The following is a 15,456-nucleotide window of genomic DNA, read 5'->3' as shown; positions in this document are numbered from 1 at the left end:
TACTTGAAAGCTTGATCCCATCACCTGCAGTTTTTACCTTCTCTTTAAATGGATGTGCTTGAAGCAGCCGATGCAAAAACTTTTTGCCATCGGGACCAATCGGAATAGACTGGTCATCTCTTGGTATTTCAACAAACTTCAATCGTCCTTTTTCAATGGCCGATTTAACTATTCGACGAAACATGTTGCAATCCTCAAAATTATGCTTGGACGAATGATGCAACTTACAACATATTCGTCCTTGGATTGATGGCTTAACATGGTGATCAAGAATTGTAATGTAATTATTTTTCAGCAACAAATCAAATATTTGATCACACATGCTTGAATTGAAGGTATACTTCTTGTTTTCTAGCCGACCGTGTTGTGAGAACGGCTTTGGAGTTAAGCAAACGAATGGTTCAGATTTTGCATCACCCCATTCGGCTATGCATTGTGTTTTGCACTCTATCTCCAATGTCTTTGGATAAGAAACTATACTGGCATCGGTTTGCTCAGAAGATTTTAACCTTGGCTTTAAATTTCTGAAACGAAAATAGTTAGAACATACATGTCTCAATTGAGACCAAGTGTAAGCCAAGTAAGAAATAAGCAGAGCTACCCAATTAGATATGAGCTTTAGATAAAGCAATGGGGAAAGCCTTGGCTGCAATAATTTTCCGCAATCGGTCTTTCTGAATGGTGCAATATGTTGACCGATATGCTTTGTGACAATCTGATTGCTAACAGATAAATTACCTTTCTTCATTGGTCTCTCAATATTTCTTATGAAGATTTTTCTAATATATGCATCAACAACTAAGTCATGACCAAATCTGAAAACAGGTAAATTAATTGCTAGACATACCTCTTCAAATATGTTGGGAGAGCATGATGGTGGTGTGACTTGAAGAATATCTTGCTCCGCCTTCGAATAGCTCCCCAGCGCCTTGTCATCATCTTTCTCTTGATTTCGTGCATCATTAGTTTGAAGAACTTCGTCCACCAAACTTTCTTTGGCCACTTGTTCTTGTTCTTGAAGCTCATCAATTTCTATGGCACGAAACTCATAGGGCAGGAAGTAGGTTCCATTAACTTCAGAAAAATCAAGTATGGCTGTCTTGCTATACTTTCCATGCCCTTTCTCAACAATGTTTGCCTCTTCGGATTTGATGGATTCGGAATATATACTACTTGATTCGGCTTTTTCAACCGAATCACTTTTAGTTTCCGAATCATCATTCTTTTCACCGGTTATATCAATTGGCAAGGATTCTTTTCTTTGAGCTAATTCCCTATCAATTTTCTCTTGGCGAAGTACTTGCACCCTATCACGCAAAGCTTTAACTCCCCTCTCAATTTTAGTCCGCTCTAGATTAGTTTTCCCCCCAATGCTTTTAGGATCTTTCGGCAATGAAGTGTTAGTGATGCCGAAATTTTGCAATTGTGTAGGGGGTGTATAATATGCTGCGGTACTAGGTGGAGGTGTATGCACTGCTATATAACCATATGCTCTCTCACCAATACTATCAATTGATGAAGTTTCATTTTCCTGCAAAACTCTAGCCTTTATTGCAGCATAATCAGGAAACAACCCCTTTTTATATTGTTCAAGGCAAAGAGCACTAATTCTGTTGTTTTGTGTCAAGCTCTTTTTTAATGCAGCCACAACCGCTTCTGGAAGGGATTGCTCCGCAATACTTCCAGATTCTTTCGGCAATGATTTGCGAGTGTTGCCGAAATTCTTGAATTGCGTAGATTGTGCATTATATGCTACAGTATTTGATGACGGCACATGTGTTCCTGTAAAATTTTCACTTATTCGGCTATGACCATGAAGATGCGGGGCCGAATTATGAACATCTACAGTTGCATACGGTGCTGAAAAATTACTAAAATGAGGTGTAGCATATGATGATTGAGAGTAACTGGCCGAATAGCTAGTAGTAGCATGGCCAATTCTCCCATCCATCGGCAAGGTTGGATTCACATACTGCAAATTAGTTGCCGATGAATAAAAAGGGTGAAACACTTTCTTCTATGCTATTGGAAATTTTAACATGAGGTGTTCCAAATTGATTAACCGAACCCATCATGTTGTTTATCGGCATATGGATTTGTGGGGTTGCCGATGCATGAGAGTTAGGATACATATGTTGTATGTTACTAGTATCATAAGAAGTTGAAACATGTAAATTACTTTGAATCGGCCTATGCACGTAATTAGACGCCTTATTGAAAAAACTAGGGCTGGCCGATAGAGTATAATCATTGAACGATCTAGTAACATCATATGCATTATTTGCATCTACAGTAGGGAATTGGGTATTCATATTACCTTTGTAGATTGCAAACCCTAGATGACGATCTCTTCGTAGCAAGAACGGGCCGGAGACCGTTCAAAGCTTCGTCCCCAGCGGAGTCGCCAAAAAGTGTGTTCGCACACGAACACGTCACCGTGTACCCTCGACGCCGAGGGTGATGCACCGCAGCTCACGTTGAAGGAGACCCGGCCGAAATCGCGGTACGCAGGTAATCCGGCGGGCGCTTTTAAAGACCCAAAACCCCGCACGCCCGGGAGGGACCCCGTCTGGACGCGCGGCGGCTATGGGCTGCCCTAGGTCGACCTGATTGCCCCTAGGGCCTCGAGGTTCGCCGCCCTGCAAAGAAGAAGAACAGACGAAGAACGAGGAAGAAGAAGAACTAGGGTTAAGGAGAAAAGATAAAAGATAAAAAGTGGTAGATGAATTGATCGATTGTGTGTTGTTCAATCGGCCGTCACCCCTTAGGTATATAAGAGATGGCTGGACTTCCCGTGCAAGGAAAAGGCTTGGATTCATGTCCAAAACCCTAGTCAAATTCGGATTGGTTTTGTCCGAACTTTCCAAAACTGTTCGGTTTAAACTGGCTGCACCTTGCGGGTCCTTTTTGTGGTGGTACATGATCTCGGATGGAAACGAGCCCAAAAGCAATCTTGACCGTTTCGAAGAGACGAACAACTTTCATGTTGAATGTTTTTCGATTTGAGGCCATCTTCTGCGCCAAAACGGTCACGCAGAACACCTGCTCGCTCGCGCTACCCATCAGACCTATGTCTGGTGGGGCGTGCCACATCTCGCCTCGTGACAGGGCTGCACTACGATAGCTCTAACTTTTGCATACGAACTCGGATTGGGACGATTTTTATATCAAAATCGACCGTTTCGACGAGACAAAGACAATTTGTGTTGATCATTTTTCCATATGAGGACATCTTAATTAGGTTTCAAGCCATTCTTTAATCTGGTGTCAACATGAGCATCTCTGAAGTTGTCATAACTTTTGCATCTGAACCCCATTTTAGACCATCTTCATATTCATCTTGATTTTCTCGAAGAGAGCCATCTCATAGTGATTTTCAATAGTAAGTTTGAATTACTCTTGACATAGCTTCAAGCCACTCTTTATAAACGTGCCACTTTTAAGCATCAACAGTCACCAAATTCTAGTTTTGGAGAAAAATCTGAATGTACATGACGCCATCTATTTCCTTTTTTTCGGGGTAAAAAGAAGTGTATTACTCAAGAGCAAATAAGTTCATCCCTACACAGGCTAGGGATATTAGCCGGTCCAGAACGCAGCCAGAGAACCGTGCGGTTCTCGATCTACTTCCTCCGTACCAAATTACTCGTCGTAGTTTTAGTTCAAATTTGAACTAAAACCACGACGAGTAATTTGGAACAGAGGAAGCACCAAACTTTGCTAGAACATGACTTACATTATTTTGCTCTCTATAAATATGAGTAACTACACACTCTCTTTGACCCAAAAGAAACTTAATCTCAGAAATTATCATGGTGTATATGGATCTATTATGTTCTGTTGATGTGACCATCTCGACTACCATCTTGCCATCACACTCCAGGATGATTGGAAGTTCCGTCCACTGAAGGGCCAAAGCCAATCCTTCCATGCAGCCAGCAAGCTTAGCATGCAGGACATCAAGACAGGACCAAAGAGAGCGACAAGCCGAGAAGATGATGGTGCCGACCTGGTCACGCAATATCATGCCGGCGCCTGCAGTACCATCGGCCGTAGACAGAGACCCATCAACATTCAGCTTGGTCCATCTTGTAGGACGAGGCTGCCATTTAAAAGGTGGTGGCTTTGGAATTTTCGCATGCAACAATGGCTGAGCCTAAGGATGACAGTTTTACCCAAGGATACCCGACCCGAATGGATAGGGTTTGGATATGCTTTTGTGTCCATGGGCGGCGCCAAAACCTGACCCGATTACTCGTGGATAGGGCATGGATATAATCTTGTATCCGTGGGTATATCCAAACCCGACCCGATAGTATGACTTAATGGGCAAAAATCTGCTATCCCTACCATACAGTCACATGTCCCACTGCAATTTTACACTTTGTTATCTAAAACATGTAAAAGAAATCACACAATCCCCATCATAATTTTTATTATTTGACATTCAATTCCCACCATAACATACTCTAAGACCCCTTCCCTTATTTTTATCCCCTTGCTAAATGATTTTTCATTCCCATCTGTAGAAAAATACTAAATGATCTTATGTTGTAAGTGGACGTTGATGTATCATAAGTTGATGTTTACCATAAGTGAAGCCTAGCCGGCCACTAGGTGAAGAATGAAAGAGCTTATGTTAATATTGTGTTATGTCTCATTTATATGTCTCAAGAGGACCCAATGGATATCCAATGGGTATGGATATCCATCGGGTTTGGACATGGACACAATTTTTCGCCCGTGGATATTTTCATGGGCGGGCAAAGATTGTCTTCATGGATATGGATATGGATTTGATATTGTTTAACCCGATCCAAACCGACCCATTGCCATCCTTAGCTGAGCCACACCATCCTCATCTGCCACCATCTTCCCTTTCACTAGCTCCACCGTGGAATAGTGTTGCAGGTTCAACAAGGAGGATACATAGCTCTGCAGAAAACGTTTAGACACTTCCACTGGTGGTGCTGGCTTATGATGGGTAATTTCATTCCGCACATGCCGATCGCCGTCGTTCAGGTCCGCCATGGAGTGTAAGAGCCACTCCGGCCCGGTATTACACATCGACGTAATCTCAGGGATGCACCACATCTTTGCCATAGCTTGCCAGAGTTCCACTGCGCGCGGATGCCATCTATTTCTGACACCACCCCACGCCCATCCGGATGCAACACCTCGCCTCTTCCGTAACAGTGGTGATATTACCTCTAACATGGATATCATGTACAAGTATAGGTCTTTGCATGTTTAGCAACATAGTATTCAAATTTTAAAGGAAACGGCATTTCTATGGTTTCCATACTGTTTCGAACCAGTCATGTAATATAAATTCTTTACCATTTTAATAATACTAAGGAATCTCATTGATAAGACAACCTTATGGATTTTAGTCTCTGTTCGGTTGGAAATCAGAATCAAATTAATTATTTTTGCGGGTGAAAAATCCGGAATCAAATCTCCTATTTATCTGTTAGTCCATGTACACCATACAACAAAATCTCTACTCCTAATGTCTCAGTTGGTAGGTCGCGTTCCGGGTTTTATTTTCGTCCCACCATTTTCGTCCGGTTTTTTTTCGCTAGTTTTTTTCGTCACATCCCCGCTGCCACGCCTTCGTCCACCGGTTTACGAAAGAAAAAAAATAGCCCAGCCACCCCGCAGTCCCGCACGACCTTTGCCTCCTCGATCCCACCTCGACATCCATCTCGCCGCCACCTCCTGCTCCGCCCCGCCGTGCGCCGCCCGCCGCCACCGTGCCTGCGCCGCCGTCCCCCGTATCGACTCCGCTGTCCGAATCCCGCCGCCGCCGCGCCTGCGCCGCCGTCCCCAGTATCCACACCGGCCTCCAAGAAGCACCGGACGTCGTCCCCCTTCTTCCCCTTCTCCACGCCCAGTCCCAGCCCGGCGCACCACCTCTTCTCCTCCTCCTCCGCGGCCTCCCCCAAGGCCTCCTCCAAGTCCCCCGCCCCGGCGGGCCCCAAGTCCCCGGCGCCCGCCACCCCGGCCAGGCGCCTCCTGCGCCTGCCCTTCCCGCCGCCCTCGCCCGCCAAGCACATCCGCCAGGCGCTCGCGAGGAGGCACGTCTCACCGCGCCCGTCGATCCCCGAGGAGGACGACGACGGCGGAAGGGGCCTCGACAAGGGCTTCGGCTTCAACAAGGGCTTCGCCGCCAAGTACGACCTCGGGGACGAGGTCGGGAGGGGCCACTTCGGCTACACCTGCGCCGCCAGGATCAGGAAGGGGGCGCGCAAGGGGGACGCCGTCGCCGTCAAGCTCATCCCCAAGGCCAAGGTGATGACTTGCCCGCAACCTCTGCAAACCCTTGAGCTTGGATCCCTTCACTGGTTTTTCTGAAAATTCATGCCGCGGGAGTTCATAGGCGATCTTAGATTTGTGAAAAAGATCAACTATATCTGTGGGTCTATGACGCAGGTTTGAAGGCGCCTGACAAGCCCATCGTCGCGCCGCCGACCTGCTGAAATTCGAGGTCGGCACCCATGCGAACTCAGGTAACCTTGGTCGTGCTTGACAGGTATTGTCACATCATCTCAGTTTCTTCATTTTATCAAAAAAAATCTCAGTTTCTTCAGATTGACATGGTCAGCCATGTACTAAAAATGTGATGTTGTTTCTGTAGTTAGCCTTTTAAATAGCAAGTGGGGTATGTGTGTGTTGCATCTGATGTGCGCGAGCTCAACCTGGTGAGCTCCTGGGAGAAGAAAAAAGGAGCCACAACAGCCCTGGCGAGCTCGAGATGACGACGGTTGTCGGTGTCAAAACCGGCGGATCTCGGGTAGGGGGTCCCGAACTGTGCGTCAAGGCCGGATGGTAAAAGGAGACAAGGGACACGATGTTTTTTACCCAGGTTCGGGCCCTCTCGATGGAGGTAATACCCTACTCCTGCTTGATTAATATTGATGATATGGGTAGTACAAGAGTAGATCTACCACGAGATCAAGGAGGCTAAACCCTAGAAGCTAGCCTATGGTATGATTGATGTGTATGGAGTTGATTGCCTACGGACTACGACCCTCCGGTTTATATAGACACCGGATAGGGTTAGGGTTACATAAAGTCGGTTACAATGGTAGGAGATGTTGAATATCCGCATCGCCAAGCTTGCCTTCCACGCCAAGGAAAGTCCCATCCGGACACGGGACGAAGTCTTCAATCTTGTATCTTCATAGTCCAGGAGTCCGGCTGAAGGTATAGTCCGGCTACCCGAACACCCCCTAATCCAGGACTCCCTCAGTAGCCCCTGAACCAGGCTTCAATGACGGCGAGTCTGGCGCACAAATTGTCTTCGGCATTGCAAGGCGGGTTCCTCCTCCAAGTTCTTCATAGAAGATTGTAAACACCAATAGTAGTGTTCGGCTCTGCAAAATAAGCTTCCACATATTGCCATAGAGAGAATAATATTAACACAAATCAAATCTGCTGACGTATTCCGTAGTGCATCATCACACTACAGCCAAGTCCTTCACTCGAATCATTTTTACTTTTCCACCTCAGCATGTTTTGCGAGGCGGTTTCCTTGGCACGTCTTGTCAAAGAAGAGATCGTGTACCCCCCTTTTACGGGATTCTCATCAATACGGACGTGGGTAACCCAATCGTGCCCGTTAGCATGTTTTCTCGATTAAAGGCGAGTCCCAAACGGTTACGGGGAGGGCTCCTGGTATTCAACCTCTTATAAAGAGACCAAGGCCTTACTCCTTTTTTCAATCTCAAACGAGTTCGCCCGTCGCCTCGAGTTCCAATACCCTAGGCTCCAGATTCCAGGCGCTTCGGACCTTCGACAATGTCCGATTCCGACCTTCAAGGCCGATGGATGCCCTCCTCCGTCACGGAGGAGGACGTGCTAAAGTTGAGAGAGGCTAAGTTCTTGACCGCCGAAATTCCGCATAGGTTGCCTGCTCAAAGGCAGGCTATTCCCAGTCCCCAGCCCGGTGAGAGCGTAGTGTTCATGTCTCACTTCCTTCGGGGGTTAGGCTTCCCGATGGATCCCTTCGTGAGGGGGCTGTTGTTTTATTATGGGCTGGAATTTCATGACTTAGCTCTGGAGTCCATCCTCCATATCTCCTTGTTTATCGTTGTATGCGAAGCGTTCCTCCGTGTTACCCCTCACTTCAGATTATGGCTTAAGACTTTCAAAGTGGAGCCGAAGATGATCAAGGGACGGCACGCAGAGTGCGGAGGCGCTGTTATAAGCAAAAATGCTGATGCTCCATGGCCCGAGGGCTCTTTTCAAGAGGAGCTCGACTTGTGGCAACGAGAATGGTTCTATATCACCGCTCCCAGGAGCGCCAAGTGGGTGGCGCCTCCTGCCTTTCGCTCGGGTCCCCCATCACGGCTAGCGTCATGGGTCAACAAAGGATTAGATTGGGGTTTGCCCAAAGACGTGCCCCTGTTACAGGGCCGAATTAAGGATCTCTTGGAAGGAGACCTCAGCTTGGTCAAGGTGAAGCAGGTCATGCTGATTCGCCGAATATTGCCCGGCAAACGCCGCCCCATTCGCCTGTGGGAGTTTAATCCAGAGGGACCGCGAGCTCTCCAGAACTTTATGGGCGCAACGCCCGCGGAGATGTATAGATTGTTCTTCGGATCACAAGAGATGTGTCCGGATTTAACCGAGGACGCAGGCCTAAGCTGCAATCGCCCGGATAATCAAGTAAGCAACCTTGTGCCCGGACCTTCTATCCGTATAATTGTCATAAACTTGCCCCTAAAAGAGCCGTCCTTTTAAACAGGAGTGGATAGCGAAGTCAAAGCTGATTAGGTGTCCGGCTCCCCTTCCTGAAACCAGGCCGGATCCTGTGCTGGTCAGGATGCTGGAGATAATGCCTTTGGAGGGGGAGGACAAGGAAGCTACGGTCTCCTCGAAGGAGGCCGCTCCGAAGGGAGGAACCGACAATTCCTCTCCTAAGGGGAAGAAGAGAGCCACCTCTGACGACCCGGAAACCATGGCCTCAAAACGGGGGAGAAAATCCTCGTCAGAGGGTCCGACGTCGGGGAATTCCTCGGCCGAACTACGCCCTCAAAGGGATCAGCCTTCCAGCGAGCCGTAAGTAGAGAGAGGTTTTCCTTTTGAGGGATGAGAGAAATCCTTGATTTATATCTGATAAGATTAATCGAAATTTTACCTTGTAGCTCGGACCTCAGCCCTTCTCAGCAGAGCTCGTCTTCGGGGGATCTTCTTCCGGAGATGATGGAGAGCGGGACGCCTCCCCTGCCATACCGCCTAGCGAGGAGGGCGACCCTGAGGTGTCGTCGCGGAGGGTTTCTCTGAATCCGGCAGGGGCGGAAGATAGCTACGTGGCCCCCCAAGGCTCTTCGCGTCCGGCCTTCGAAAGAGGCCATAGGACAAGTCCGGCACCGTCTGGTGCTCGGCCGGATGAGCTAAAGATTTTGTTGGGGCGAGCTTCTATCTCAGAGGAGCACCGTGCATTGATGGGCACGGTGATTGAAAGGATTTCATCCGCAGAAAGCGGATTGCATGAGGCCGTCAAAAGTTTACTGACGGGTTTTGAGGTACGTTAGATAATGTACACTTTTGTCAGTTGCACATAAGTAAGATGTGCCCTGTGTAGATAGTAGCCCCTGAGACTGCGTGTTGTCAAGAAATGACGACACGTAGAGGATCATAATCCCAGGTCTAAGATGTCGCCTTTGAATGTAGGTGGCGAGGTGTCCGGAATCAAGCCGAACTGATGATGTGGCCGAACTAAAGCGGCAATTGGACGTGGCAGATGCCGACATCGCGCTTGTCAACAAGCGGCTTGATGAGGCTCAAGGTATGTAATTCTTTGGGCGGCATCAGGTAAGAGGAGCTTCATGCCAGTGTCTTACAATGTGTGTGCTTGACGCAGATGGTACGACCGTCGTGGAGAATCTTAGGGCAGAACTTGCCCGAGCTAAGGAGCAAGCCAGAAAAAGCGATGCGGCTGTCGAGAAGGCCCTTGAAGAGTTGAGAGCCGAACAGGCTGCTCACTGCCGAAGCAGAGAAGAGATGGCCGAGATGGCCGAGAAGTTAAAGAGCGCTACAGACCGTTGCAAACTTCTTGAGAAAGAAGACCGAGCGAGACAGACGGACTTAGAGAAGGCCGTTGCCGATGCCAAGGACGCTCGCTTTGTGATGAGAGCTGCGAAGGAGGAGCTGCGTCCGGCCGAACAGATTGCGGCTGGAAAGCCCTTTATGCTGCGGAGGAAGTTTTGTGATCCGAAGTTTACTCCGTTGGACTGGATGTGGAGTGTGGAGGACACCTATCTGGACTTGGTAGCGAGTGCTGCTGATACGACCGAACACTTTCGAGATCAGAAAGATCATGAAGTGGAAAAGCTTTTCTGGTCGCAGTTTCACAATCCAGAGCGTCCACTGGTAGTGGATGATCGTTTGACTCAATGGGCCGAACTGAATAGGTTGTCCGGACTCGCCATGAAGTACGTCATGGGTCATCTGTGGCCGGGGAGATCGGAGCCGAAGAGTTATTTTAGCTTGGTGCAGCAATTCCTTGACGCGGTGCCGCGTATTAATGCAATGAAGAGGTCAGCATGCATAGAGGGCGCAAAGATGGCTCTTGCCCGTGTCAAGACATACTGGGCAGAGATGGAGACCACCGTTGTTGCGTCCCGAGATTCGGACAAAAGCCGAGTACCTTCCGAGCACTATTTTCAGGAAGTCCTTGAAGGCGCTCGTGTAATAGAGACGCAGTGCTCGAAAGATGCTATGTTATGATAGCATATGTAATTATAAAGTAATATTTTGATAAACTATAGTGGCCTTTTTTATACTTGTGCCTCCAAGTATTGGGAACACCTCCTGTGCGGCCGTTTTAAGATATATATATATATATATATATAGAATCTGAAAGATGGCACTCGTTGGCTTCAGCCCCCACGCACATACTGCGTGGGTGCTCGCAGAAGACACATTTTCACACTTAACCCAACGTCTTGGTCCTACAAAGGAGGTGATAGCGCAGCGGGCCAGGCAACCGGACTATAATGCTTTAACACTTTCATTTAGCCATAGGAGTTTGACAATGAGACTCTTTAGGTAGCTCCTTGGTGGCAACTGCGCTCGTCCGAATTCGGGGCGCGTATGTGCCTGACCGGGAAGCGGCCCTTCGTTAAAGCGAAGAAATCCGATAGATTCCGATAGGTCATCAAGTGGCTGACCAGTCTCACGCTACATCATGTCAGTCAGTTTTCGGCTTTCTCTACTGAGGTGCTCGCCCGGCCGAACCGGGGCACAATCGCAGTAGTTCTCCTGGTGCTACCTTAGCCGATAGAGCGGAACATAAGGTAGCCGAACTCAGGAGCCGGGCAACCCAACATTTGACCAAAATCATGATTCGGAGCTGATGCATATAATGCCAAAACTCGCGACGCCGAACACTCTCTAAGGTGTTCGGTCTTTATGAGTGCGGGCGAAACGACACTCTTTATTAACAAAAGAAAAGCCCCTAGTGTCCAGGTACGTGCAAAAAATTCTGACGTGGCCACATGCCAAGACGCCAGCCTCCTCCTTGGTTATATCAGAAAGAAAAAACCAGGGGATGTGTAGCAATAAGAGACAGTAAAAAAGGTTTACGCAGGGTCTTAATCTAAAAAGAATCCTTTAGGACGGGTCCCTACTGTACGTCTGCGCCTGTGTCTCCATTGTGCCGTATCCTGGACGGGCGCCGCACGACGTTCATCTGTAAAAGAGAGGAACTGAGTTGAAAATGGGTCGTGCCGAAAAAGTTTAAAATAAGCAAAGTATAAAGTAAGATATATAATATTGAGCTTTATTGTCTCTTATTGTATATGCGTGGAGCCCCTAGTGCGGGGGTATATGGCTTCTAGGCCTGCATCAATGATGATTTTGCACCGAACTCGTCTATCTGCGTTCGTGGTCTTGAATGACCTATTTTGAAGTCTTTTGGCCGGTGAGGCCATTTTGCTGTGGGGCTGTTAAAGCGGCCGCACAGTCCTCCGCTTGGGGAGGCGCACTTTAGTGCTTCCCCTTCAAAGAGATGATGCCTCGTGGACCGGGCATCTTAAGCGTAAGAGATGCATAATGTGGTATTGCGTTAAAGCGAGTGAAAGTTCGCGTCCCAGTAGTGCTTGATAGCGACTTGAGAACGGGACGATATGGAAGGTCAGCTTTTCGCGGCGGAGGTTATCGGCAGAGCCGAATGTGACTGTGAGCCGGAGAAAACCCATACAATGGGTGTCCGGACCAGGTATTACCCCTTGAAAGGAGGTTTTGCTGCGGTGGATTCTTGCTGGGTTTATCCCTCTGTGCTGGATTGTATCCTGATATATCAGGTTTAGTCCACTGCCACCGTCCATAAGGACATTTGAAAGCTGGAGTCCGCCAATTATTGGATCGAGTATCAAGGCAGTCCAGCCTGCATTCTTGATATTCCTAGAATAATCTAGCTGATCGAAGATGATCGGTTTTGACAACCAATGGCAGGACCCTTTGGGGATGGGCCATGTGGTGCGTACCTTTACGGGCGCCGCACGTTTTGTTATGTGAAGTGAGTTCACTGTTTTTACTTCTTGTGGGAAGTTCTTTTGTTTCCTGGTGCTCTGCTTTTGGGGTTCGTCCTTGTCTTCGCTTGGTGTGTCGAGCCCCTTGTGTTCGGCATTGAGTCTGTCGGATTGTTTGAAAACCCAACAGTCTCTGTGGGTATGGTTAGCAGGTTTCCCGGGAGTACTGTGTATCTGACATATCCTGTCCAGGATTTTATTTAGGTTGGATGGATCGTCCCTGTTATCCTGAGGGGCGATTTTTCCTGATTTCGTTGTGAGCCTTTGAATCCGGCATTGATTGCCGTGCTCTTCGGATTTTTGTCCTTGGTCCAGCGACGGTCCTTATTGCGTCGCGGTTTTTCGTTTCCATCCCTAGTTTCGGATGTACTTGGGTCGCTGGGGCTGCACCTTGCCAACCAGCTATCCTCTCCTGCACAAAAGCGGGTCATGAGGCTTGTTAGTGCGGCCATTGTTCTTGGCTTTTCTTGGCCGAGGTGTCTGGCGAGCCATTCGTCTCGGACGTTATGCCTGAAAGCTGCTAAGGCTTCGGCGTCCGGACAGTCGACTATCTGATTCTTTTTAGTGAGGAATCTATTCCAGAACTGCCGAGCTGATTCTCCGGGTTGTTGAGTTATGTGACTAAGATCGTCTGCATCCGGAGGGCGGACATAGGTCCCTTGAAAGTTTGCTCGGAAAGCATCCTCGAGCTCTTCCCAGCTTCCATTGTGTTTTCGGGAAGGCTTTTAAGCCAATGCTGGGCTGGCCCTTTAAGCTTAAGGGGTAAATATTTTATGGCGTGGAGATCATCTCCTCTAGCCATGTGTATGTGGAGGATATAATCCTCGATCCAGACTCCAGGGTCTGTTGTTCCATCATATGCCTCTATGTTTACGGGTTTGAATCCCTCTGGAAATTCATAGTCCAGTACCTCATCGGTGAAACGTAGGGGGTGTGCGGCACCCCTGTATTTGGGTGTGCCGGATTCTGATGATGGCTTTATTGCATTGCTTACGAGAGCTTGCTTTCTTGGCCCATAAATGGACCTAACTGGGCCATGATGCGAATCCTTAAGTGGGTCGCATGCCGATTTAGGTGCGGCGCCGCTTGCCGCTTTATGGGGTCGTCTATTCGACCGTGTGGCTTTTTCATTTTTTGAATGCGAGGGCTCTAGGGCCTCTTCGTCGAATTCAGGCAGTAGCTTTCTTTTCGGATAGCTTTTAGTGCGGCGACTGTCGCCGTACTTATCTGTGGTATTGATTACTTTGCTCCATCTAATCCGGAGTGCGTCTTCCGCTGTTTTTAGGTTCCGCTTCTGCTTCTTTAGGCTGCGTGCAGTTGCAATGAGCCTCTCGTGGAGATTCTTCTGCTCCATAGGTTTATTCGGCGTGAGGTCGTCCGGAATGCCGTTTTCGCCGGAGGAGGGATGTTCGGTTTCTCTATCCGTGTTGCCCTGTTCGGACGGTTGCTCTAAGGCCTGCTCGTCGTCTACCAGCTCGTCCTGCTCTATGGCTGGGTTTTTGTTGAGGCGGGGCTTGGATCGGCGTTTACGCCGACGCTTTGATTGCTTTTCGGGGGGTCGATCTCCCGTCCCATCCCCCTTTTCCTCGTTGTCGCTTCCTTTAGGGGTATCCACCATGTACACATTGTGAGATGAGGTGGCTGTCCAATGCCCTATGGGCGTTGGTTCGTCGGTATCTCCTGCATCATCATCCATGCTGTCGATGTCTCCGGAGTCGAAGTTGAGCACGTCGTTTAAATTGTCGACAGTGGCTACCAAGTGGGCGGTGGGTGGGCTTTGAATTTCTTCATCGTCCGTATCCCATCCTCGCTGACCGTAGTTCGGCCAGGGCTCTCCTGATAAGGAGAGAGTCTTGAGAGAGTTCAGGATATCGCGACTTGAGAAAGATGTCTGCGACGGTGAACTCCATTATCGGCGCCCAATCGGATTCGATTGGCAGGGGCGCGGGGGGTTCGGAGTCCGGGAAGGAGTCCGGATCCTCGGAGTCACGGGTAGTGCAGAGTGCGGGGCTAGCGTTCGGCTCGATCGCCTCTGAGATCGCAGCCCCTGAGGTAGCGTCCAACCGCTGATCCTCGATCGGCGCAGTAGGCTCCGAGTCAATGGTCGAAACCGATGCGTATGCGGCCTCCCAGGCGCTGTTCGGCGGCAGAGCTATATCATGCCCATCGAGACAGTGCGGCGCGCTTGGCTGTGGCTCGAATCCATCGGAGATCAAGTCCCTGTGGATGTCAGCCATGTAGTTTAGGCTTCCAAACCTGACCTGATGGCCAGGGGCGTAGCTTTCGATCTGCTCCAGGTGGCCAAGCGAATTGGCCCGCAGAGCGAGGCCGCCGAAGACGAAGATCTGTCCGGGGAGCAAAGTCTCACCCTGGACTGCATCGTTGTTGATGATCAAAGGAGCCATCGGGCCTAAAGGCGACGACATAGAGGAACTCTCAATGATAGCACCAATGTCGGTGTCAAAATCGGCGGATCTCGGGTAGGGGGTCCCGAACTGTGCGTCAAGGCCGGATGGTAACAGGAGACAAGGGACACGATGTTTTTTACCCAGGTTCGGGCCCTCTCAATGGAGGTAATACCCTACTCCTGCTTGATTAATATTGATGATATGGGTAGTACAAGAGTAGATCTACCACGAGATCAAGGAGGCTAAACCCTAGAAGCTAGCCTATGGTATGATTGATGTGTATGGAGTTGATTGCCTACGGACTACGACCCTCCGGTTTATATAGACACCGGATAGGGTTAGGGTTACATAAAGTCGGTTACAATGGTAGGAGATCTTGAATATCCGCATCGCCAAGCTTGCCTTCCACGCCAAGGAAAGTCCCATCCGGACACGGGACGAAGTCTTCAATCTTGTATCTTCATAGTCCAGGAGTCCGACTACCCGAACACCCCCTAATCCAGGAC

At 48.9% G+C, this 15,456-nt stretch overlaps 1 protein-coding gene across 1 annotated transcript; it reads left to right on the top strand.

Annotated features, from left to right (window-relative positions):
* Positions 1 to 5,001: 5,001 nt before the first annotated feature.
* On the top strand, positions 5,002 to 6,762 carry LOC125534462 (CDPK-related kinase 5-like). Its single transcript, XM_087542410.1, has 4 exons — positions 5,002 to 5,036; positions 5,586 to 6,294; positions 6,436 to 6,535; positions 6,641 to 6,762. Exons 1-3 carry the CDS (start codon positions 5,002 to 5,004, stop codon positions 6,439 to 6,441), a joined length of 750 nt encoding a protein of 249 aa, XP_087398536.1. The 3' UTR covers positions 6,442 to 6,535; positions 6,641 to 6,762.
* The last annotated feature ends 8,694 nt before the right edge of the window (positions 6,763 to 15,456 follow it).

The sequence above is a fragment of the Triticum urartu genome, chromosome 2A (assembly GCF_056163025.1).
Source record: "Triticum urartu cultivar PI428250 chromosome 2A, HENAU_Tu73, whole genome shotgun sequence".
NCBI classification, from domain to species: Eukaryota; Viridiplantae; Streptophyta; class Magnoliopsida; order Poales; family Poaceae; genus Triticum; species Triticum urartu.
Note: the sequence above shows the minus strand (reverse complement) of the source record. Positions and strands in the feature narration are given on the sequence as shown.

Excerpts from the sequence above, each read along its gene's own strand:
- LOC125534462 (XM_087542410.1), top strand. The coding sequence starts at position 5,002 with ATGCCGATCGCCGTCGTTCAGGTCCGCCATGGAGT. Across the intron at positions 5,037-5,585 it reads GTTCAGGTCCGCCATGGAGT|TTTTTTTCGTCACATCCCCG; the intron begins GTAAGAGCCACT and ends TTTTTTCGCTAG.